Below are 26745 nucleotides of genomic sequence, written 5' to 3'. Positions count from 1 at the left end.
AATGATGAAAATTGCAAAATGCTTGTGGCTTAATGTTAGATACAAAGCAGTATATATTGTGTTATCTCAAATATGTCTTTGTGTATATATTTGCATAAAGACTGTATGGAAAGAAATCAAACTTTCACAGACTTATATAACTAAGTTGCAGGGTTATAAATGATTTTTGTTTTCCTCTTTGCAGGTTTCTGCATTGTCTACAATGAGCATATGTTTATGAAAGTTCATAATGAGAAAAATGTAAAGATTTAAACAACATAAAGTCAGCATGAATGGTCCTATCAAACCGGTAGCGACAATTTACATTTTGCTAGTGCCTGATACCCAGTGACCCTAAATCTTCAGCCACAAGATAATATCATTCTCTCTGTGTTCACAGAGAGGAAAATGAAAAACAGGGAGGCAAAAATGATTCATCTGACGTGACACAGAGGGCTAGAGGCAGAGCAGAGAGCAACTAGGTAGATGTGTATGCTCTCTTGAGCTGGTTCAATTCTTTTTGCTGAGAAATTATTTGAACAGAGCAGATCATGCACAATCCAATAATTAAGATAGCCAAAATAATTAGAAACAGTCCAACAGACTGCATGATTATCAGCCCAAATCAATAAAGAAGAAGTCAGTCTGAAGCCTTGGATAAATAAGGCCCCAGCCTACACTGTTACAGGGATTGTCATTCCAGAACCCTGAGCTCCCGTATGACAGTATTTTTCCGGAAGTGAGGAGGGGCCAGCGTTAGTCGGGAAGAAAGCAGAAGGTGCTCCCACACTGTGCCCATCATCACCCACGCTAGTTGTTAAAAGGAGGAAAAAGCTAACACAGGGGGTACACAATCGTGGGCCAAAAGGGATGGCCCAGGCAGTCCCCATTTGTCTAAGACTGGTCATCTCAGGGCTTTTCCTCCACACCTCCCTATCACACTATTACATACACAAGATCCTGGATGAAGCCACCCATACAAATTTTAGACCTTCCTGCTTCCCTCCTGCGCAGGATGAGCTCCCGTCCTCCACCTGGGCAAGGGAGCTGTGGTCCCAGGATAACACCAAATCTGACTGCTTTTCTGACTGCACCCACAAAACACAGCAAAGAGAGCCCTAAGAGAGACTGACCCATGTGATGCTTATTAATTAATCAATTAATTAATTTACATCAGAAAAGCTTTAAGAAACCCAGTGGTATTTTGTAATATGGCTCCTATTGCCTAAAGCAACATTCTTGGCTTTGTTGGATGGGTGAGGTGAGATTATGGGGATGGAGGTTGGGGGATATAGGAGGCTTCCCAAAATTGCCAAGCTTGCAAGATTAAACAAGTGCAAATTAGTCAGTGTCCAAATTTATGCCGAAATGGAAGATACTGTAATTTGCAAGCTAATAAAGTGGTATTTCCATGTAAATACACAGCAAATGAATCACCAATTTACATTTTCTTAATCTACTACAAGTTGTCTTGAGGATCAACAGGATGACAATTTACCAGAAGGCTGGCATCCATGGGTCCTAATTCAGCCTTGCCACCGCCAATCCCCTGTATCTGCTTTATCTAAAGGAGAAAGCAATGGGCTGTCATAGTAGAGAATGGCGGGCAAGCCAAGGCTGTGAACAGGATGACTGTGTGGGATGCCGTACAAATGAGACCCGGCCATGCCTGTCCGTCACCCAGACACGGTCACACATCTGCCCATCTGCCCTCTCGGTGACCCCTTTCTATTTCTGAGCCCTCTGGGCATTCTTGCTCTGTCACTATTCTCAATTTCTCTGTAGGAAGAATGGTCACAAACTTGACATCGTTCCATAAAGAGTATCTTTGTACTGTACTTTCGCAAGACTTGCTTCTTGCCACACAGAAGAGGCCCCCCCCCAAAAGTCTCCCACAGTGACAATCACGTCCTGCAGAGTACCTCCTGAAACCTCACCTAGAGACTGTTTGCTCTAACTTCAGACCTAATTCCTATGTATTTCATCTACGGCTCCCTGTTCCTAGCCCATTAGAAGTAGCAGAGTGGAATATATAAAAGGGCGGCTAGAGGCAGGCCACAGAAGCAGAAGGTAGTGATATTTAGAAAAGCAGCAAGCGTTAAAAAAAAAAAAAAAATCAGAGCAACACAATTGTTTTAAAGAATAGTAGACTGTGTTATTTAGTTTTGAGGCACAGAGTTCTACACACCTCTACATTCCCTAAGGGTACCTAAGTATTATGTCATCATTCATAAAGATGACCTGACTCATGATGCAACAGTTAAATTTGGTGCTCTCTGTTTCAGAAGGCAGGAATCTGCATCATGCATTGAATAAATATATCCCTCCATTAAGATGCACAGAAAGGTAGGTTTTAGCTATATGGAAAACTCACCCTGACTTCCTGATGCTCTAAATAAATCATAAAATGTAATAATTTGGTAAACTCTTAGAAATCACGAAGTCTGACCCTTCACTTTGAAAACAACCAACAGAGATCTAGAGAGGTTTACGTGACTTGTCAAGGTCCGACATGCAGCAGGAAGAGCCAGGGCTAGGCCAGGAGCTCCTGGTGCCCAGGTCTCTGCATCTTCCCCCCCCCCCCGGCTCCACCCCCCACCCCTCGACCCCCCCCCCACCATCATTGCATGAACACATCCCCCTCTGTATACAAATGATAATTACCAGCAGTTCCAATGTCATTCCCCTGGACCACCTAGCTTACTCAGGGAACATGTGTCCTTTTTCTCCTTGTGAAAAGCTGCTTTGAGTGATGTGGAAGGAATGTGCTATGTACCTTTAAGGTGCTTTTTTAATACTCCATGAGTATTGCACTCCTCGTCATATGGCTACTACAGAAAAATTTCACTTACCTAGTTCATAATCTCCCAGGGATTGTGTAAGACTCTTGTATAACTGTTTGTAAAAGGAAGCAAAAACAAAAATCCCAAAAGAATGAGGAAACTTTCTAAGCAATATATTCCCAAACCAAGAGAGCAAAATTAAGACTGCTATGTGATGGCTCTCCTCTCCTTCTCTATGGACTTGCTTCCCTCCCATCTTCCCCACCACCATTCAGTGTAGGTTAGTTAACCTTCCTTGAACAGGTTTATTTTCCTCCTCTTAGATTATCTTCTAAGTAAGTCTTCCAATTAACCCAATGCTTATGACAGGGGCAAGGTGAGGTGTACTACCTCAATACCCTAGACTACATACAGTCTGTCTTCTGGAAGTCACGCTCTGGCTCCCTCAATAAGAACCAGCCTGATCCTGGTGGAAATGTTGCAGATGATTGGCCTGCCTACTTAGTCTCTGGCTTGCGTGGAAAGATTTAAGTAAAAACAACTGGTCCTATAAAGGATCGGAAGTTGGGTGGCAGATCAGCCATTATAATCATTGCCATGGATGACCAAAGAGGTTATCTAGGTATATCCTTTCCTCTGCAAAGGAGGAAACTTGGGGTCAACGAAAGTCATATCACGTTCAAATTTTTTGAATAAGGCTTTCAGTAAAATTAACTACTATGCCTGTTACAATATGTGGCAAGCCACTGAAAATATCATATGGGGGGGGAAGAAATTGAAATGAATAACCAGAATTCATAATATGAATTAAACTGATCAAATATAACTTCCAGATATTTAACACAGTGGATTATTAAATTCAGAAAGCATATCTTTAAAACTTTTGAACAAAATGAAGCATCACACATAATTGTAGACTTCTCATTGACTTCACATGGATTATGAGTATTAAATACTCTTCAAAGCAAAGAAGGAATAAAGCTAGAATTTTTCCTGTAGTAACAAAAAAAAGTATATGATTTTTTTTCCTTTCATCAAAATCTTTTCAAAACTTCCTCAAAGACATTTAAAAATGAGCGAGTAAGGCAAAATTTAAATTATACTACGCAATTTTCTAAGAGTACTCCTTTTTGTTCTCTATTGTAAACTCTGACTCCAGTCCCTAAAACCCGTTCTACCTTATTATTACCAATTCCCTATGAAATCATCTAAGAAGAAAAAAAAAATTATACAGTTGAATTCTTCCAACCAAATGGCTAACATTGCTCCCACAGAAGAGAATTCCTAGAACAATATAGAAAGTCCTGCTTTCTCCTTTGAAATCCTCAGGAAACGAAAAAGAAAATTAAGCACTAAGAAAGCCTGTCACATCCAAAAAGCAAAGAAAAGACATATGGGTGAACAATTTGAAAACAAGAAAAGGCTCTCAAATTTGGATTGTCCTAATGCTTGCTTACCTGCTTCTAGAAAGAACTGACCTTTTCCTCTCCTTACACTTTGCAGAGCTAATTAAGCTGCTGTTTTCTGGGCATCCTATAATTACAGCCAGTTAATGCTGAAAGAGACCCAACAGGTTACGCTGATCCAATCTCTCTATTTACAAAAATGAAAATGAGGCTCTGGAGAGGTCAGGTGACTTGCCCAAGGTCACAGAATAAGTTAATAACAGAGTAGAGAAGATGCCCCAAGTCTCCTGACTCCCGCCCATCTCCTCAGAAAACTGCAAAATAAACTTGCTGGGAGGGAGATCACTTCAGAACACCAGCAAAGCCACTGGTCAGTTGGAGAGCCATCTCTGCCAGAAGAGCTCCATAAGCACTCTCGTATCCCACGCGATTCTCCAGCGGACGGAGAGCCTCCCGAGCAATGAGCCGGCTGCCGCAGAGCAGCTCCGGGAAGAGCCTGATGAAGGGCAGCAACCAAGGCAGCTCTTCTGCCTTTTGGCCAAAGGAAGTAAATAACTGGGCTTGCAACAATTTTATTGAAAAAAAAAGAGTAATATACCAAAACTGTACAAAGAAATACTTGAAATGAACTTTGCAAAACACTCCATATGTGTGCTGAGATCCTAGTATTTCTAAAGCCGCCTACTAGGTCCTGTGAGAGAACGGAGACAACAGAACAGATCCTTGAAGGAAGGGACTTCCTGTGGAGATAAGCAGGAAGACAAGAAAACCGCAATAATAATATAATCCTTTAGTTTGGGATTAAGAACATTTTATGAGGAAAATCGCCCATGAAGAGGCACCCTGATTCTTTGAGCACTTCAAAATCCCCCATGAAGAAGCACCCTGAGATTCTTTGAGCACTTCAAAAATAAAAGCATAGCACAAATGTTTTTGTTTTTAACATCTACTACTCTCACTACTTTTTTAAAAATGCCAAGGATTTGGTCTTTTTTGAATTAATTATTAGAGTCCTATGCTTTGAAAACTGAGAATAATTCTCCCTTCTCCTTATCCTTGAATTGAACAAAAAATGATGGAGTGGGCGAGAAGAAAATGAACCAGATAGGATGACCGTGATATGAGTCAAACCAATGCAATTTTTTCAGCAGCCATTCTATGGGAAGATCGCCATGTGCCAGATACTAATCAGGTGGCACTTGTCCCTGGCCTTAAGGTATGGGGAAAAATGGACAAGGAAACAAGCCACAGTACAATGTAGGAAATACTGTCACAAAGGACACATAAAGCACACTGGGGTCTCAGCTAATAAAGCAATTAACTTCGCAGAGTGAGGGGCTGAGGCTAGGGTCAAGGAAGTAACTATGGCACAAAGCTTTCAAGGAAGAGAGCCCAGATGGACAAGAGGGCATGGTATTTCCAGCAGAGGAAACAAGATATGCAATGACACAGACAGTGAAGGGCATATGTATTGAGGGAATAGCAAACGGGCTGGTGTAGCCTGATCCTAGATTTCACAGAGGAGTGGCCCGGTATATCACCGGAAAGGTAGTCGGAGCTGCGCGGTGAAGATCATTTTATGACTTTTTATGATCTACTGAGAAGTTTAGATTTACAGCTATGAACAGTGGGAAACCATCCGAAATTTTTTTTTTTTTTACCCTTTTAACCATTTTTAAGTGAACAGTTCCATTTCATTTAGTACATGGTATAGCCATTTCCCCTTTTTTCAGAATATTTTTATCAACCCCAAAGAAAACCCATTAAGCAGTCACTACCCCTTCCTCCCTCCTTGTTTTCTCTATGGATTGGTCTATTCTGGATATTTCTATAAATGGAATCATACAATACATTGCTTTTTGTGTCTGGCTTCTTCCACTTAGCATAATGGTTTCATGATTCATCTGTATTGTGGCATAAATCAGCAAATCGTTCCTTTTTTATGGCTGAATAATATTTCATTATATAATATACCACATTTTGTTTATCTGTTCATCAATGGGTGGACATTTGGGTTGTGTCCACATTTTGGCTCATGTGAATAGTGCTGCTGTGAACATTTGTGTAGAAGATTTTGCTTGAGTCCCTGTTTTCAATTCTTCTGGGTATATTCCTAGGAGTGGAATTGCTGGATCATTTGGTAATTCTCTGTTTAACTTATTGAGGAAGCCCTCAGACAGAGACTTTTAATAAAAGGAAAGACATGATAAAGTTGTATTTTATTGGTTTGGGGGGGTTTTTTTGTTTTTATTTTAGTTTATTATGTTATGTCACCATACAGTACATCATTAGTTTTTGAGGTAGTGTTCCAAGGATTATATTTTAGAGAGATAAATGGACTAATAGATATTTAAAGAAACAAGATCCCCATAGATGGTCCTCCAAAGAGTCACTAAATAGCTGCTCATTTGTTCCTTCCTGCTTTCTTTTCTTTCCTGCCTGCTCTCTTGCTTTTTTTTTTTTTTTTTTTGAACCTACAAATTGGCATTCAATCTGGTGGTCCAAATATATGTCCACCCACATACCTTGTGGCTCTACACCATCTTCTGAGGCTTCTGTGCTAAAATCCTGCTAGCTCAGCCCATCTGTAATGGTTCAGATTGTTTTCTTGCTTTGAAATTCCTGCTCTAAAGAGGTATCAAGCTTTAATAAATAGGACTCTCAGTTTCAAATGAGACGCCCAAGAGGAGCATAGTAATTCCATCAGAAAATGTGAGGTGCACTGGAGTGGGTTAGCTTGAACATGCCTGATGAGATGACTGGGGTCCATCCTAACACAGTCTCCCTCCACCCACTCCTCCAAACCCAAGATCACACACGGCCAAACAACTGCTTCCTCACGTGGCCTTCTGGGTTTACAATTCTGAAAGCAAACAGTTCTTCACAGAAATTTCTTGGCTTATCCAAGCCCCAAAAAGACACTAGTAACATGTCAAATTAGAATTGGTTAGTTTCTCAGGTTTTGAACATGGGCCTCTACCAACACATCAGGACACAGACAACAGCAGGGGGGTTTGCTAATTTTCCTTCTCAAGTTGTTATAGTGATAGATGCACTTGGTAGTTGTAATAGTGGTCACTCAGTTACCCGTCCAGGGATGAGAATGAAACATGTGATTGTCACTGTTGTTTTCCTATTGGAAATGAAAACGAGTCATATTGTGGGGTGAACAGATTTTTATAAACCAACCTGGCTCGGGGTGGGGTCAGGCCTAGTCAGAATAATGATTTCCACAGAGCTCTTCTCTGGTGTGCACAGAACTTCTGTGTGTGTTGCGGGCGAGGGGAACAAATGTTGTACAACCAGGAAGCACTGAAACACTGACCTCATCAAACCGGCATATATCAGATTTATAGCAACTGCACTATCAGATCTTAGGATACATCCATATCCCCTAAAATGCACAATTTTGGACATTTTGCATTCCATTTTTAAAAGTGTAATTATCAATAGGCCTCCTTAGAAACAACCACAAAGTCTCTGGGTCACTAGAGATTAAAGAATCACAACAATGGGCTCCTCACAAAGGCACCAGGCTTTCAAGACACTTCCATGTGCCCAAGAAAGGTAGCAGAATATGCTACCCTAAAATATGCCACTTTTGCATAAGGATTATTGTGAGCTGAAGGCAATTGAGAAGAAGTAGATATAAGAAAACTTCTCTGCTCTCCTCCTTCTCCTCTCTACCAGGAAGGATAGAAGTTAATCACCAGAGACAATTCTAGACCCTTATCAGTGCAGAGAAAGTACCAGAGGAATCTACATTTAAAAAAATAAAAATTTCTGAAACTAGTCCTTATCTATCCTTAGTTTCCCTCATATATTTGCCTTCCCACAATTTGTCAGTCCTAGAAACTCAAAGTCCTTTTCCTTTGTATGGTCTCTTCTAAAAAATGTATTATTCTTTTGTTATGTTACTATATAAGCCCAAGTTCTAACCACCACTTTGAGTTACTTATCTCTGAGTGCTCCCATGTATATGCACCATGCACATGTTAAACTTCTGTTTGTTTGTTTTTTGTTAATCTGTCTTCTGCCAGTCTGATTTATAAGGTCCCAACCAGAGAAGCTAGGTGTGGAGAGGGGAAAAAGATGTTTTTCTTCCCCTATACCCATCAGGGCAGGATGTGGAGAGAGAATACAGTATACTTGGAAAAGCTAGCAGAACATCTGGGTTCTCCTCTCAGTCCTGATCTACCTGCAGAATGACCACAGGCAGGACAGGACTGCCATTTGGAGTTCCCTGCTGTGGCAGGCACTATGATTGTATATACAACAGCCACATTTCCTTAGCTGACAGAGACCAAATCTTGTTCACCTGTCAGGCAGCCAGATGCTTCCCTGGGGAGACTGGGCGCTTCTCCAGGGCCAGGAGAAAACCTTATTGGTCTAAGGGAATTATGCTAATTCCATTCCACTTGCCAGGGATTGGTTTAGGAATGGCCATGTGACATTGGTTTCATCAATGAGACCAGTGGGAAGTCTGCTTGGAGACCTTTGAGAAATTACACTTATTATAAAAAAGGTTCACAAAACGGGGCATGGCCTCCCTTCCTTCCCAGCCTTTGAACTGTCGCTGTGTAAGGAAGTGACTCATGGTACAGCTGTGACCAGGAAGAGACAAGCCTGAAGGCAAAAACACCCATGTTGGGACTACTAAAGCCCCACAGCACTGAATCTTTAATCAGCCCGGGTACAGGCTTCCTCCAGACATCTTGTTATGGGAGATAATACATTTTCTTTGTAGGTTAAGCCATTTTTATTTGGGTTTTCTGTTATTTGGCACTAAGAGATCCTTAACTAATAAACCCACCTATATAAGTAGATGTTTATCAGGCATTTTATTAATTGCATTTTTAAAAATTAGACCCACAGCTCAAATTATAATGTTTTCTACCTAATCAGAAATGCTGCCATACCTGACCTTTTCAGAAATACAAACAAATCTAGAAAACTACATATATAGAATACTTGGCTTGGCGGGGGGTGGAGGGGGAGTCTGCCATTTTAACCTGTAGGTAGAACTGGAAGCATGCTAAAACAAAAACACTGTCATAGTTTAGAAATAAAAACATGCTCTAAAAAGTACCCATGCCACAAATTTCCAAAATGAAAATCTGGGGCCTGTTTGTAAGAAGCACTCAATTTCCCCCATGGCATAATCAAAATATTACTGCAGAATCATCTATGTGTGGTTTGGAGACTAGGGAATGACTCTGTTTAATGCCTCTCAAGGGCTCTCAGACATATTTATTTCAGTAACTATGTCACATTTGGAGGGCATACAAAACTGTGACCTTCTATATGCTTTCTCCTGTCATTTTTAAAAATTTTTCCCAAATCAGGTGTGTTGGGACCAGTTCAGAAGATGAACAGGTAATGAGTTCTTTATACAGCTCCCAAGTTTCCAAATCAGTGGTGGTGTCTGGGGATGACTTTGGGGGGATCGAAGCATCCATGCATACAACATCCATCAGCTCCCCTTATAACCCTCCACCCCTAAAAAATACGCAATGTAGATAAAGCCCCCACCCCCACTGCCAGTCAGACTGGTGTCTCTAAGCTTCTTCTATACAAGATAAGGGAGGCTTCCCTTATCTAAATGATAGACTCTGTTTTATAAAACAAATTCAAAATGATGCTGATTACAACATCCCCTCCCTCACAGGCATTCTGATAAGATGCTTTCATAAAGAAAAGGAGGGAATTCGAGCTGGTCTGCGGGGAAATTGATAGGCACTGGTAGGACAGGTGAAAATCTTCTATCATGGGCACCACAGCGAAAAAAGAGGGTGAGGATCACTGCTCGAAGTTCTTTTCAATTCTATGGATCTTTGATTCTACATGTGCTCACCCATTTTCCTCCCACCAACCTGAGCTTCCTCTAGAAAGAAAAGGTAACTCTTGAGGCAAAAAAAAACAAAAAAAGGAAAGAATAACAACATGACTTTGACGCTTCTTCGGTGGACATCTTCCGGCTGGATTTTTACTGCTGAATAGCAAACACTTTCCCTGTGTCTTTTGTTTTGTTTTGTTACCACACTTGAACAAAAGACACTATTTTGCAGAAACATTCATGTTAGCCGTCACTGTCAGTTTTCCTGCCACTCTTTACTTCAGCTTTTCTCATTATTCGTCGAATACTTGTGAGTTTCAGCTTCCTTCAACCAATACGTCCATTGCCTGAACACCCGGGTCTCTTACAATATGTTCCATGCGAAGAATGAAGTGACCTGGCCCAAAGGATTCTGAGGCATCAGTGGTATAAAAGAAATACTGAACCCCAGCTGGCCTAGGATCAATTATATTTTTGGTTTCTTTCCTAGGGTTGTCTCCTGCAACATCAAACTGTCACAGCGATGATCGGTATCCTAATTTCTCAATCACATGACAAGTGATTACTTCTGTTGTCTTTCAGGGTAACTTCACTGAGTACCATTTAATGGGACACATGGGCTTAAGATTCCATGACAACTGTAAACATCACTGTAAGCAGTTTTCAAAATCATGGGAACTTAAGAAATGGCATTTAAAGTCAAATTCACCACCTACCCAGACCTCCTTCCTCGCTGCTCTGGGTATGGTTAGGGAAACACAACCCCACAAGACAGGAAGACATAGCACCCATATGTTTCATTAAGCAGCCTCTTATCTTCAAAAGCTTTTCCTTTCCAACACTCAGTAACATTTGTTGACCGATTGTTGAGTGAAGCAAATGCTCGCATCCCCTACACCAAATAAAAATTCCTTAAAATGTAAACAAAAGAGATCCGAGCCAAATATAGCCCTCCCCACTCCCCCACTGTCCCTAGCCTGCCTGTTCCACTGTGATAGACCCTAAGTCTGCATGTCAGTGCTTATTGGCAGATGGAAGCCTCCGTGTTGATTTGCAGTTGAGTGACCTGTTGCAAAGGGACAATTAAGCCTTCTGGAATTATCGATACATTCAGAATTTCCCCCTTATATTTCTGGAAACTTTTCCCTGCGTACCTATATAGCATCAAATTATTTGGAGAAAACCAAAAGGGAACATAGTATATCCTTTAGGTCCTTCGAGGAGAAATTAGTTGATTGATTTTTACCTGTGAACAAAATATCAAAAAATCTGAACACTGGGGGACATCTAGCAAGTTATAGAAAATAATTCCATGCGTCCTCAGCAATTTGAGATAACAGAAACTAAAATATGGCTTGTATTGCTCCCCTTTTTTTTTCACTTGCTAATGCATTCTCTGATGGGTGTCCCCATGATAAAAAATCAGTTTATCTGGCTGCACTTCACTGCATATAGTTTCCAGTTACCCTGCAGCAAAGACTGTCCACCTCAGATGCCGACGCCGAGTCTCTCATGCTCCAAGTTCAGTTACATCCTTTTAGTTAAAACTTGCAATAAAATAGATTAATCACTGCAATAACTCTTAACCACAGGGAAACACCGAAAGAAAGTGAGAAAAATCAACTGTCATAAATTTTACCAGCTTTTGCAGATGAAGTCCACTTTCTATTTACAGATGCCTTTATTTCGATAAAAATCTTTACAACCAGTTGTGCAAAGCTTTAGACAATGTCAATGCTGTGGTTTGTTGTTGTTTTTTTTAAATAGTAACTGTAGGAAAACTAATTTTTTTTAAACCTGAAGCAAGTCTACATGGTTCAAATGATCTTAGCTGAACTGCCCCGAAAGGGTGAGCTAATGTTTTACTCCAAAGGAGACACATTTACTCTTGGAAGTATTTTGCCAATTCTCCAGTTTGGTTGTTTTCAACTTTTCCTTTCAATTTCACCAGTTGCTTTTGCAAGGGGGTGGCAAGTGAAGAGGATGACCAAATCTGATTATTTTTATTCTTTTAGCCAACAAATAGTACCAGAAAATAGAACTCAGATGTCCACACAATTGAGTATGAAAGGACAGAGGAAGTTCCCTGAAAGAGAAGGTGGGCCGAGGGAATCAGGAGACAGCCACACTGAGGTCACAGCTGGCTTGGCAGAGGTCACAGATCAATAATCTGGGGTACACTGACCTTCAGGTATAATAAAGATGAAAGGAAAGTTCATTCTTGGTTAATGGTTGGGAAACCCTATGACCTGCCTGAATTCCTTCACTGTTCCCACTCCTCGTGGGCTCCAGCTTAGCATCTGGAGTCTCCCTATCTCCTTCAATGGATCGTAACGTCCAGATGCTCCCCTAACAAAAGCTTATCTCCTACAGCAATCAAGAACACTTGCAATTACCAGTAGTCGGCCTGATGGGGCTTGAGGGCTCTTTTTGAGCGATGGAGAAGAAAAATCAGTAGCTAAGGAAAACAAAAATCAACAGCAACTTGGATATAATTGGATGTGGACTTTCTATGACATAGCAAAAACTCTTCCTTTTTTCCCCTCAAAGCCATCGCTAAATATTATCCATGAGACATGGTGGATACAAATGTCATTGGTTTTGGCAATTCTGATCCCAAACCACTTAAAACCCCATCCACTTTTGTGTTTATAAATCACTTTTAAAAGACAATTCCTATGTGCAGATGGAAAGAATTTAAGCAAGTATCTTTTTTTGAGAGCAGAGTGGCAAGTAAGAATTTTAATTTCTGGGCGCCTGGGTGGCTCAGTTGGTTAAGCGACTGCCTTCGGCTCAGGTCACGATTCCTGGAGTCCCGGGATCGAGTCCCGCATCGGGCTCCCTGCTCGGCAGGGAGTCTGCTTCTCCCTCTGACCTTCCTCCCTCTCATGCTCTCTGTCTCTCATTCTCTCTGTCAAATAAATAAATAAAATCTTTAAAAAAAAAAAAAGAATTTTAATTTCTATTCAAGATAACCTTCAGGAGCGTTAGCAATAGAATGCGTTGAATCATAAAGTACTACCCTTGGCTATGTTCAGCCTCAAAACATTTTGCAACAAAACCACAAATCTAGTCATTAAGAGCTGTGTAGTATGAACTGGCAGCTATTTAATCAAAAAGGGCTCATTTAATACTGTACCTGGTGTCAGAAATGATACAGAAATAAAATGCGTCTTCTCTCCCCTGTGCAAGATGAATGTGTGTGACATAACAGTGCGCTGGGAGACCCCCGTAAAGTTCAGCCAGGATAGGAAAAAACCCTCCTTTCTTGGCTCAGATGAAAAACTTGGCTCTGCTAACGAGCAGTGAGAGATGCACTCTTCAAAGTGGAGTGTGCACATGCCAGGGGGTATACAAGCAATCTTGGAACACAGGGTGAAAATAATTGAACTTGTGTTGATATCTATTACCACCTCCCTTCAAAATTTGCTTTTGTCTGTGTTTCATGACGCATATGCTTGTTATGGTCCATGCACATAATTTAAAAATGAATAAATGGAAATTATTTAGAGTGATGCTCAAAACAATTTCAGAGACCACTTGCTTTCTGAGTAAAGAAAGAAAAAGAAAGTCTTAATGATATCTCCAGCACCCCCAAAACTAAGGAATCCCTTTGCCAGCAGCATCTTCTGGTTCAAGACAAGATCTGAAAACAATATGTGAGCCAATGGGTCAGAGAGGAGAAACAGTGTTGGCCTCTCAACCTTCCTAGATCATCTGCTCTTGGGCAATAATTATTCCAACACAGATGATACTATGGTCTACAAATGAGCTGAAGAAAAGCATCAATCTACTTCTGTGTCAGGTAGAACTTGGTGGGTCCTGTACAGACTATTAATTTCATGGAAAATAAGCAACAGGGAAAACAGATAAATCATTAGCAGAGTGAAGAACAGATCCAATGAATTCCTACCAATTTTCCTACTGTCTTTCTCTTGCAGAGAACAAAATGACAAAGTATATGTGTCCCACTGTCTTTGATATCTCTGTTTATCTCATTAGATGAAAAATGCTTCTGAAACCACAAGGACACGTTTTATTTCAAGTTTCAAGAATTCAATCCCAAATGATTTATACAAGTTAACATTGCGCATACAGAATTACCATCTTCATATTTCTGAAATTCTACCCCTTTAAATTTCATAAAAACAAAACACTGCAACATTAATTTTCCTTTTGTTTATTGCAGGCAATATGTAATATTAGAATTTGATTTACATCAACAAGGTGCATATATTTGAAATGTAGTGTTAATTGTTTTTAATAAAAATTTTTAATTAAAAAAATTTAGAAAATTAAAGTGAAGGCTAATAAGAACAGTTGGAACTTTTGATAGAATTTCAATGACTAATCCCCATTCAAAATTAATTTCTCCAAAGTTCTACACAATGGATTCACAAGTCTCATCAATGTTTATTTATTAAAATCAGTGTTTTCAGTAACCGAAAGACGCATTATATATTGTTTCCAACTGAGTCTCCTTCCATCTGTCCTCCTATTTGAATGTTCATACAGTAGTTTAAACATAAGAGCTGTACTTGGAACAGAAGGGCCGGCATCCCCCAAAGGGTAGAGTACTCCATCACTTTGCACTGTCTCCTCCATCATTTGCCTACCAGTGCTAGCAGCCCTCCCCACGTGCTCTTCCCATAACCTACTAAGGGTGGTTCCTACATTACCCACTAGAAAATAACTCCACCACTTGATATGAACTCTATGAGGACAGACATTTGTATCCATTTATACACTCCTGTATCCTCTACACCTAGAGCAAGACTGACACCCAATATGTATTTGTCAAGTGAATGGATCAGATGAATGAATGAATGAAGAACCTATCTTTAGGTCACCTCTTCTCATTTCCGGGGCTTCTTACGTAATCCATGCCATGTCCATCTGCTCTACTGGCTTTCTGTAACTTTTACATGGACAGGTTTCTTTTTTTTTTTTTATAAAGATTTTATTTATTTATTTGACAGAGAGATAGACAGCACAAGTAGGCAGAGTGGCAGGCAGAGGGAGAGGGAGAAGCAGGCTTCCCGCTGAGCGGGGAGCCCGATGAGGTGCTCGATGGGATCATGACCTGAGCCGAAGGCAGCCGCTTAGCCGACTGAGCCACCCAGGCGCCCCAACATGGACAGGTTTCTTTCAAACCTCTAACAGTCCAAGTGGCACGGACGGGCCCGAAGCTCTACATTTTCGGACCATTCTCTCAAGTTCCTGCAACTAGGCTCTCTCAACTTTTATGTCCTTCTGATTGCTAAGCGGAGGATGCCTTCATTTGCATACAGTACTCACTGTGACTAGCACAGTTTCCTTAGCATCAAAAGTTAGCTGCAAGAAGGAACTATATGAAAGAATAATTTAGAATCAACTGACCAACTCAAACACAAAAGAACCCCACGTGCCACATCTTCCTCATGACCTGGCACACGGGCTCGATCCCAGGACTCTGGGATCATAACCTGAGCCGAAGGCAGACGCTCAACCATCTGAGCCACCCAGGTGCCCTGGAAGAATAATTTAGAATCAACTGACCAACTCAAACACAAAAGAACCCCACGTGCCACATCTTCCTCATGACCTGGCACATAATAGGCTTTCAATGGGCATTTACTGCACTGGATAGTAAACTATGGGAATATCGTGGGAACCTAATCTGTCTAAAGCCTTTGCAGGTTATTGCAAAGGGCAAGAGAGTGAAATGTGGACTGGTCAATGCAGTGCTAGGAAGAGGACTTGCAGCTGGAAAAACAAATGTATTCGAACTGTGCTGGTGAATGGTCCTTTGTCAGCCTGGTAGAGTGGCACAGGATTCTAGTCTTGGTTCTGAATGCATTTATCAATAACTTGACCACCATTCTTACTGAAGGTCCTGCTTGGAGGTCCAGTCTAGACCTTCTAGGGTCACTCTGGGCTAGAAGTGAACTAGAATCATAATGAAGGGTGACAATTAGAATTTGGTGATTTTTCCCAAATACTTGTCCCATCGAGATGGATGCTTTTCTGGCTTATGTGATTTCTCTTCAGTAGATTAAGAAGAGATAGTCTATACATTTCATTTCTAAACTAATCTCTCATTGTTTACATGGACTGTTTCTGTCTCCACTACATCTCTCAGAAATAGTCGCCAGTAACATGAGATGCAAGTCATTCCAACTGTGAGAAGGCTTTCCATATTATCAACTCACACTTTCTTCTCTGCAACTTTTACTCACCTCCAGGCTTTGCCTTCTGAGTCTTATGAAGAACAGCTCATCCTTTTTTTTCTTAAAAGCTCACTAAATACCCCCAGGTGGTTCTGGGGCCCTTGCCCACCTCACCCCACTCTCCCATCTGAGGTTATTTTTCTTCATTTCTGATGATTAAAATTTCTTTCTTTCTTTTTTTTTTAAAGATTTTTATTTATTTATTTGACAGAGAGAGAGATAGCGAGAGCAGGAACACAAGCAGGGGGAGTGGGAGAGGGAGAAGCAGGCTTCCCACCGAGCAGGGAGCCCGGTGTGGGACTCGATCCCAGGACCCTGGGATCATGACCTGAGCCGAAGGCAGACGCTTAACGACTGAGCCACCCAGGCGCCCGATGATTAAAATTTCTAAATGTTAAAACTCATAAACAATGTAATTCGGAGAAGAAAGTAAAAATAGACCATAAGACCCTAGTTATCTAAATTTTTTAATTAGATGTGATGTCAACCGCTAGATACATATGACTCATTTAAGAAATTCATACCACAGCTACTGACGTCAGATGCCGGAACAAAGGTAATACTGTTTACCTAATACAGAGGCCAAAATCAAATCATTTGTAGAATTATAGAATTGTAAAGCTGTTCATTTTGCCTATTCATTTCATAGGTAATGAAATGGAGATCTAGAAGAGTTATGTAACTAGCCCAAGGTAGGTTAATTACAATGTTAAAAGTACTTGAAGCATTTTTTGGCCATCTCCCAAACAACAAATTATGATCCTATCATGTACTGATATGTCATTTTCTCCAAACCCCTCATGTCGTAATAATGTCAGCTCATTAACTTCCCAGAAAGCTAAATTTACACTGTTATTATTACAACGTTAAATTTTAGAACTAGAAAATTCCCTAAAGAAGAGTCAGCTTTCCCAGTACCATAGACAAGAAAACTGAAGGCCAGTGAGGTCTGGACACTTCTTGGAGGATACAGAGCCCATGTCTTCTGGTTACAGCCTAGAACCCTTTGCTGTTCTGCACGAAGGATTAGCTAAACACCATCAATATTACAAAGCTGATATTGTTTTAATCTAAAACACTGCATTCATGATGAGAAAAATATAATGATTTTAACTAGTATAGGAATCTTATGGAAGTGCTAGGCTGGACAAACATTGGCCAGAAAGACTGTAGAAGAAGGGATTTTGAACAATAGGTGGGAGATTGGATTCAATGACCTCTAAAGTCCCTTTACCTTAAGGATTATTTGATCCTGGACTACCTCAGAGCTGGGCACCTCAGCTAGCCAGGGCACTTCCAGCGGTGGGGAATGTGCAGTATCCTGTGGGGGTCCCTCTCCCATTGGTGGGTTAGACTCTGCCCTGCTGTTTCAGGCATTCCTCTACATGCAATTTGCATGCAATCAATTACCCTAGGCATAGAAAGTGTAAGGCAATGCAGCTCTGTCGTTTCCAAAGACAGACTACACTGCTTAGCTTTCAAAATTGCCTTGCCTAAATGAGCATTCCATAACTGAATCTCCAAATACAGCTTTTACAGTTTGTTCATGTACTATGCTACTATCAGAATTAATTATGCAGCATCTTCATGAGGTAAAATCAGATTTGGATGTGAGTTAGGAGAGGAAAGAAAAAGGTACACCTCCCAAAGGAAGGTTACTCTGTCTTATCCCCCCCAAAAGCGCTGGAGTCCTTCCACGCACAGGCAGATTTCAGATGGCAGTCCCCAACTGAGCTAGCCATGGGAAGGAGGAAGTTGACATGTATGAGAAATGAAGAATATGCCAACTAACAAGACTCTGAAGGCCAAAACGTTATTAACCCCCTCCTTTCTACGTAATCCCATTCCACACTGTAATTCCACATAAGTCTGTTCGTTAACTTTCCTAAATGGCTACTAAATACTAAAATGCAATGATTTTAGACTTTTTCTTGTTTCTTTTTTTTTCTTTTTTTGCAATAATGAGTCTAAGGGAAAGGGTTTTTTATATTAAGAGTGGAGCTCTGAAACTTAGAAGGAAACTTCACCAATGGGGTTGTCACTTGAATATTTTTACATGAATGAGATTACCAAAAAAAAAAAAAAATCAAACTTCTGATTAACCATGCATGGGAGCCAGGTGTTGCATAGATTCCAGAAGAGCAAACTGATGCTCTACAACTCGGGACCAAAACCACAACCACAACAAAAGCAGCCTTACAAGGTATCACACACATGAGAGTCTCTGGCAAATCCAGAGAGAAGCACTTCAAAGGGCTTGGGCAGGTTCTCTCCTCCCCTCACTCACCCTGGTGTACCTAGACGCTGAGGATGGTGTGTGGAGTGACCAGGAAGGTTGGAAAAAAGTAGATGTCCTATCTGTGTTCAACTGCCTCACCAATGAATTGAGGTCTATCTGAAGTCTGAGGTCTAATCAACAGGAAACCCTGCACTTTGGGGTTGGGAAGAAGGTCTCGGGCCTCCTTAGCTTCCCATTAGCCTGCCAGGCTGGGATGGCCACACCACTTTCGTCTAATGCCAACATCAGAACAATACAAGAAAAAGCCCCTTTCTGCTTCTTCTGAGGCTTGCACCACTTTTCTTCCAAAGGTATTTCTAAAAGGAAAGCACAACTTGAGAGGTGCCCGGTTGGGAAAGGTCGGGTCTTTTTTATTGTTACCCTCCGTAGGGGAGCAGCGTCAAGAAAAATCTACACCTGCATTCCAAGTCAGGCAGGTGTACAAAGACAGCGAAGGGCGAGGGGAGAGGAAAGGAAGAAGGGAAAAGGAGGCAAAGGAAGGAAAGAAGCAGATGGGGCGGGGGGGGGGGGGCTAAAGCACAGACTTGAGGGAAGGAGGAGAGGGAGAGCAGGATGAGAAAGAAAGAAGAGAGTCATGGAAAGAAAGAAGAGCAAGAGAGAGAAGGGAGAAAGGGGGTGGTCAAGAAAGGGAGAGAAATGAAGAAAGGAGGCGGCCGGGAAGGATGAAAGACTGAGGCGGGGAGCGGAGCGCGGGGACGCGGCGGGGACGTGGCCGCGGGGACCGGCGCGCCCCTGGGGTTCCGCGGGCTGCGCTCCCCGCGCCGGCGCCCAGGGCGCAGGGCGCACCCGCCGCTCACCTTTCAGGATGAGAGTGTCGATGTCCCGGTCGATGCCCAGGAAGTAGCACTTCCTCCAGAGGCCCGAGTAGGTGGCGAAGAGCGGCCGGCCGCACTCGGCGTCCAGCCCGCCGAGCCCCAACAGCGAGCGCCAGGACTCGGGGTCGGCGCGCCCCGGGCCCCCCGGGAGCAGCCGGCGCCCCAGCGGGGGCGAGTCCCGCAGCGGCAGGTGCGACAGCGGCATCAGGCGGTTCTTCTGGTCCGGGGGATCGGCGCCCGCGCGGCTGCGCTCGCAGCTCTCCTTGTGGCGCCGGGGGTCGGTCTCGTACCAGTGGTCGGTGAAGATGGCCGTGACGAGCAGCCCCAGGGAGCAGAGGCTGAGGCCGAGGCTGAGCGCCGTGACGAGCGCCCGCGGCTCCATGGCTTCCCGCCCCGCCGCAGCCGCCGGTGGGCTCGCGCGCCGCTGCCAGACACAATGCACTTGGCCTCCGCTCTCCTCCGCGCTCCCTCCCGCGTTCCCCCACCTGCCCCCCACCCCCCCCCCCCCCCCGGTTCCGACCGCCCCCCCGGCCCCCCGGCTCCCCGCCGCCCCCCACCCCCACCCCGCGCCGCTCGCACTTTCTAGCCCTCCTCCTCCTCCTCCCCAGCCCCTCGCCTGCCTCTCGGCACCCCCCACCCGCTGGGTCCCCTCGCCTCCTCTCCACCTCCCGAGCCTGCGGTCCGCCCTTCTCTCCAGCAATCCCCCTTCCCTTTTAATCCCTCCCAGCCGCCCTCACTTTTCTCTCCTAACCTCCTCTCTCCCCTAACCCTGTCCCCACTTCCCCCTACTTTTCTTCAACTCTTCCTCTCTCTCTTCCCCACTCGTTTTGTCTCCCTGTTTGCCAACTCCGTGTCCCTTTATAGCCCTGCCCTGGACTCGAAGCTTCTCTCCACCTACCCCTGAGCACACTGCCTCCCGTCCTCTCCCCTCCAACGACCTTAGAAGACATCCACCGACATCAGACTCAGGCTTGTCACTTGTCCAAGTTGATTTTGATCAGTGTCCCGTTTTGTACCCAGAAGCAACTCCCATCCAGATCGGGCTGCGTGGTAAAATTTAACTCTTTGGAATCGTGATCTGGAGCTGAAGACCCTTTCTCTCCACGCCTGAAGGATGCAGCCTCTTAGACCCCTTGGCAGCTCTCTGTCGGTGCTCTCTCCCTCTCCCTTGCCCACTGCAACCTCTAAGCGTTCTCTCTCCTCCAGCCCCTCTTGGGGGGGCGGGGGTGGTGCGGAAAGGCACCGAGTGTCACTGGAGCGTTAGAACGGTGGCAGGGGATTTTCTCCCACTTCCCTTCATCCTGCTCGGAGACTGAGGGTTTTTTTTGTTGACCATCTCTATCTCAGGGCAGAGTGTTGGCCTCCTGGAATTTCTAGAAGAGCATAGGATCAATAAACCCTTGAAATGGCACCTGCTCTGTGAGGTGATTATTGCATTTGAATAAATAAAGCCCCCGGTAATAAATCAAAGTAATGATTTTCTCCCATGCAAGTTTCTTGCATGGAATGGGAGGGTCAACAAGACAGCAAAGCTACACAACAAGGTCCACATCTCAGCTCCCTTCTATTCTTCCAGGGCGCTGTGCAGTCCATAGCTGTTAATGAGGAGAATAACAGATTCACATTCACTAAAATGAGGAAATGTTAGAACCCAGGGTTACTGAAAGATTCCACTGCTTTGTGTAGTCTTACAAGAGAGGTGTAATACCCTTGTGCCACTTAATGCTCTTGGGGCCCTGTCAGAGACAGAAAACCATGCTGCACAAGCCCAGGGATGCCAATTCTGTGTTCTTATGCTATAAAATATTAATGATCAAGAGATTATGAGGCGTTCATTAGATGCTAAATGTCATTACTCCATGATTTAATGGGACTTATTAATTAGTGCCCCACATCAATTGGTATTAATAGGATTTATATACTTCCCCTGGAATGACATCTGTAAAGGTGGAATGAGAATCTTGCTGGGATTTATTTCCATTGCTGTTTGTGCTCAGCATCTTCAGAGCGTATATTTCCAGACAAGGCTGTATACTTCTTCTGAGCTGTTTAGTTCACAGATAGGTCACCTAAGCAAATCCTACCGTCATATTGGACCCCTGTGCCCATATCTGCTGACCTGACAATGTGAATTATTGCTTGGATTTTCTCACAGCTTCAGCAAGATCTATGGGGAGCTCTAGTCTAATTAAGGAAGACAAAGAATTATAATTTTAGTGTTTCTCTCACCTATAAGCTTTTCCTTAACAGGAAACGCTAAGCTCATCAAAGGAGTCTTATCTGGATTTACACAAAAATGATGAGACTTAGAAGCCTTCTTTTATTTATTCTCTATAATGTGTGTAAAATCCTAGATCTTTATGGATATGCAGAGAGAAATACCTTTAACTGTAAGCCTACAGTTGATATCTGAAATTCACTCAAGTTGTCATGTGTCCTTTTATTTAAAAAACAAACCAACCAACCCACCTCTTGAGAGAAGGTGATCACAAACCTTGCAAGCCCCAAGGGTGATCAAACCTTTGGCGAGCCCTCACCCCATTTTCATACACTGATGCCCTACCAGACATAAACAGCCTGCCATATTTCAGAGCCACCTGATTATCTTCACACAATAACCCTGTCCCCCAACTGAAACAGATGGAAGGAAACCTCTTTTTCAGGCACTTTTTGTTTAACTTTAAAGAGCATAATGTTCTGCTTTATTTTCCTAGCCACAACTCTTTGATCATACCCTTCTTAGAAAACAGCATTATTTTTGAAGTTCATTTATGTCTATGTTTAAGACCAGTCTCAGCATATAATCCAAAGGTTACTGTATGATGGATTACCCTTGATAGTATTTCATAAAAAATGTCACACATTACAAATATGGGCCAGCAGCATGTAATGAGAGTACTGCTTCTGCTGGAGCAGCATTAACAGCATCAGCAGGGATGTGACATATGATGTGCACACAGGCTTTGCTACGGCAACTGCACGTCGCACCACCCATGTTCCTAAAATTTCTCTTTGGGATAGTTCCGACAACGAGGTGTCACCCACTAACCCCCCAGTCTGTTAGGGGAGTGGGGATGCGAAGATGAATGGATAGTTCCCATCTTCAAGATGTTCCGGGTCTAGCGGCCAGAGACGGTCACATCAACTGCTCCATGGGCTCTAGCAGAAATGAGAACAAAGTGTTGTGGGAACGTGGTCAATGAAAAAACTAACTGCCCCGGGGAGGCAGGCAGGCTATTGAGAGACTTCCAAGTTAGTTCCAAAGGATGAGTTAAACTTTACCAAGAGGATTAGATCAGAGATACTGGCAGAATACTGGCAGATACAGGCAGAATATACTACTTTGATTTACATATCTACTTCACAAGCTCGGAGGCTTTAATATTTGGGGCCACCGTAAAGTAAGAACTTTTTTCTGCATTTTTAAATCATAAAGCTGACAGTGTTCTAATGCCTGACGACAAGCTAAATGCTTGCAGATGACTAGAAGCAGAGGTGGAAGCCAGAATACAGTCCGCGCATGAGGGCATTTAGCCCGGCAGAGAGTCAGGACGATAGGAGATCAGAGATCCCACCAGAGCCGTGTGGCATGTCTCTGCTGTGGCTATGCTGTGACCTCGACGTTTTCCAACTTAGCTGGTTCTTCGCCTGTCTTAAGTTTCCTCTTTGCCATCTCCAGATCTGATATCCCCAGCGCGTCCCTCAGAGAACCACAATGTCCGAAAATGACAGGGATAGAGCCAGGGACTTGCCATCGGGGTGTCTCTCACCGCATTACTGAATCCCCCGTGTCCAAAGGCAAACTTGTATTTCCCTGTGTCCAGCTGCCCCTCCCCACTTCTCCTTCCTTGGTGTTGACAAGTCATTCAAGTCACTCCGACTCAATATTTTAGAACTATCATCTTCACAAAAATCATAGGGATATTTCCTTTGAAATGTCTTTCATAGCCAGTCCTTCCTCCACATTTCTATCACTTGCCATGACTATGCCTCCATCACCTTACGGGAGATTGTTATTACAGCTTCCGCCTTGGCCCCCATGGTTCCAGGAGCAGCCCTGCCTGCAGTTATCCTGGATACTGTTGCCAAATGCCTCTTTCTCAAATGTTACTTTGATTATGTCATCCTTCAGCTTCCAACTCTCCTTTCTAGGCTGGAGAAAATTATTTGCTATATAACTCTGGAGTCCTTCTTTATTCCCATAACATTTAAACATCCCAACTGACGTGCTGGCCATCTTTAAATATTTAGAAATCAAAATACTTTGGTCTTCTGCAAACACACTTATCATAATATCTAGGGGCTTTGTGACATTCATTGTATTTCTCTTGACAGTCAGGAAGTTCTTAAATATTTCCTTATAAAATGTTCATGCGCGTGTGCGTGCATGCACGGACACACGCACGCACACACACACACAGAGATCTCCAATTATCAAAGAGCGATGGCAATGATTTATTGACATACCTGTTCTAAGCTACCCATGCCAACCATGAATATTCTTTTTTGCCCCAATGCTGAGACCAAAAGCAATATCCTTCCTCATTTCAAACATTTAGATTCCACAGGATTTAGACTATGCAGTTTAACCAAAACCACGCCCTGGCTTTCCTATCGAATGAGGATTTTTTTTTTTTAATAAAATCACACGTTTTTTTTAGCCTTTAACATAAGGACAGAGTCAATTATGTTGTTAATCTACAATATGTCATTTCTACAAATAACTGAGGTATTTGGGGTTAAAGTCACCATCCTACATTGTTTCCCTGAAACAATTTGATTTTCATTCAACAACATATATTGAGTACCTTCGAAGTGAGTTATTGTGCCAGGTCCCACTGGATTATGCAGAGATGAAAAACACCACAGCCTGTACCCGCAGGGAAAGTTATAGGTCAGTGGAGGAGAAAGAGACACAAGAGGCTGCAAGGAAGGATTGCCCGGATGAGTGCCACCACAGAGGTTCACACAGGAAAATCTAGTACAGAGGGATTCATTTCCATTGGGAAGAACATAGGTAAGCCAAGCAGAATAGACACTTTCTCAGTTAGGCCTTGGAGGAGAAGGGGTATTTTCTATATGTGTGTCAACTCAGTCCAGGGCAAAGCCAAAAGTAAATTTTAGAAGCAGTGCCTAGCACAGTGCTCTTCTCCTACCCCACGTATGTGGTAAATCATCTTGGCAGTCCCATTTTGTCACTAAGTCAAAGCCTGGAGCCATAGAATACCACAAAACCCCCAAAATAGATGGTGCCTGATAAGTTTCTCATTTCAGTGACACACCACAGAATGTCACCATTCTTTTTCACATTTCTGGATTAAGCTGTTTCCTTTTTGGAGCCTTTAAACACATATGGTGGGAAAAACGCACACACACACACATTCAAAGAAACCCATAACCATGTTAAATCCCACTCGGAGTGGGATGTTTTAGCAGATGGTGGCTTATTAATTGCCATACGTAACTGTATTCCCCGCTTTATCTGTGTGTGTGGATGCTGGGTTTCAAAGTTGAGGTCTAATGCAGCTCATTTAGGCCATGTTTGACAACCAACATAGACTTGGATATAGCTAAGATATTCAGTCTCTCCAATTCACAGCAGCCTGAGCCGCTGCCTGTGTGAGCAAAAGAGCTAGTGTTTCCAGGTGTCTCCCCTTTTTCTTACCCTTGAACATCCTCTCTCAACTGTGTCTGCTCTAAGGCACCAGGATCTGGGAACCACACAGAGGCACTCGAGTCAGACCACCTGTAAATTCCAGACAACTGCTTCCTACCTGCTCACTCTTAGCCAGTTACCTGACCTCCCCAAATCACCTAAGTTTGGAAAAACAGGGATATCAACATCTACTGCACAGGATTCATGATTACCACATGTTAAATATGTTTCCTCCTACCCCCACCCCCCACTCCCTTCTCCTCCCTACTCCATTCACGTAAACATATAAACATGCTTCAGAAAACCCATAGCCTAATTATATTAAGCTCATATCATTTATATGTCATAAATACAAATGGCTAAATAAGTCATTAATGATGTGATTTTTTTCATATTATTTATATTATTCTTGTAGGGGAGGCAATCTACTGTTCCCATTTGTTCAGTTAACATTTATTGAGCACCTATGGGCCAGGGAGAGAACATTCCAGGTAGAGGAAACAGCCAGGGCAAAGGTCCTGAGGCATGAAAGAGCTTTGTACCACTGAGGTACTGAAAAAAGACCACTATAGCTAGAGAGCCGGGAGTGAGGCCTTGAGTGGTATGAGATTCAGTGGCAGGGTTAGTCAAGGGCCAGATTGTATGTGGTCTTGAAGGTCATGCTATGGAATTTGGACTTTAATCAAAAGAAAGCCTTTGAGGGCGCCTGGGTGGCTCAGTCGTTAAGCGTCTGCCTTCGGCTCAGGTCATGATCCCAGAGTCCTGGGATCGAGTCCCACCTCGGGCTCCCTGCTCGGCAGGAAGCCTGCTTCTCCCTCTCCCACTCCCCCTGCTTATGTTCCTGCTCTCTCTCTCTCTCTCTCTCTGTCAAATAAATAAATAAAAATCTTAAAAAAAAAAAAAAAAAGAAAGCCTTTGAAGAGTTCTAAGCAGGGAGGAGCAGGAGTTAATTCATGTTTTAAATGTCACTCAGAAGACTATGTGAAAAATGAATTGGGGCTGGGGATGGCAGGTGCAAAAGCAGGGAAACCAGTGAGAGATGGCAGGTGCAAAAGCAGGGAAACCAATCAGGAGTCTATTACAATAGTCTACACAAGGGGTATTAGTAGCTTAGACTAAAGAGACAGCAGCAGAAACAGAGAAGTGGGTAAAGGTCGAAGTCACAGAATTACTGTGAGTCCAGGTGAGGGAAAGGAGAAATCAAGAACCATGCCTCCATTTCTGGTCTGTTTGAACCGTGGTATCATGTATGGGATGTCAGGCATATTTGGGGAGAAGTAAAAATTCTGTTTTGGATTTGTTAGGTATGAGATGCCATTTAGAAATCTCAGTTGGCTATATGAGCCTGAGAGGAAGGGAAGGAGTCTGGAACGAAGATTTAGATTTAGAGATGTCAGCATATAGGTGTGATATGTATGTTGATATTTAAATTCTCAGGACTGGATAGGATTGCTTAGAGGGAAGTGTAGCTAGCTAGAAGAACTGAGAGATTCGGGTCAAGGCCTCCTTGTAGGCACTCAAGCATCAAGACAATGCATGTCTCCCAGCCAAGGCAGGGCAGTCCAATGATATGCTATGGTGACACATAGAGAGATAATAGAGTCTGGGATGTGGAGTCAGAAACGCTTGGGTTCAAGTTCTAGCAAGGTTTTTTTTTTATGGGGAAGAGGGATTTACATAGCCTCTCCAAACCTCTGTTTCCTCATCTGTGCAACGGGGATCCAAGTAGTAATATTCTTCTTAGGGTTGCTATAGGAATCAA

The 26745-nt window shown here is 42.9% G+C and overlaps 1 protein-coding gene across 1 annotated transcript in view; it reads right to left on the bottom strand.

The window, feature by feature from the left end:
• TMEM178A (transmembrane protein 178A) overlaps positions 1-19709 on the bottom strand; it is a 48353-nt gene extending 28644 nt beyond the window's left edge. Inside the window, exon 1 of the mRNA XM_021697666.2 lies at positions 19310-19709. Coding sequence (XP_021553341.1) covers positions 19310-19709 — 400 coding nt within the window. The remainder of the gene's footprint in view (positions 1-19309) is intronic.
• Between the last annotated feature and the right edge of the window lie 7036 nt (positions 19710-26745).

This window comes from Neomonachus schauinslandi, chromosome 10 (assembly GCF_002201575.2).
Source record: "Neomonachus schauinslandi chromosome 10, ASM220157v2, whole genome shotgun sequence".
Taxonomy (NCBI): Eukaryota; Metazoa; Chordata; class Mammalia; order Carnivora; family Phocidae; genus Neomonachus; species Neomonachus schauinslandi.
Note: the sequence above shows the minus strand (reverse complement) of the source record. Positions and strands in the feature narration are given on the sequence as shown.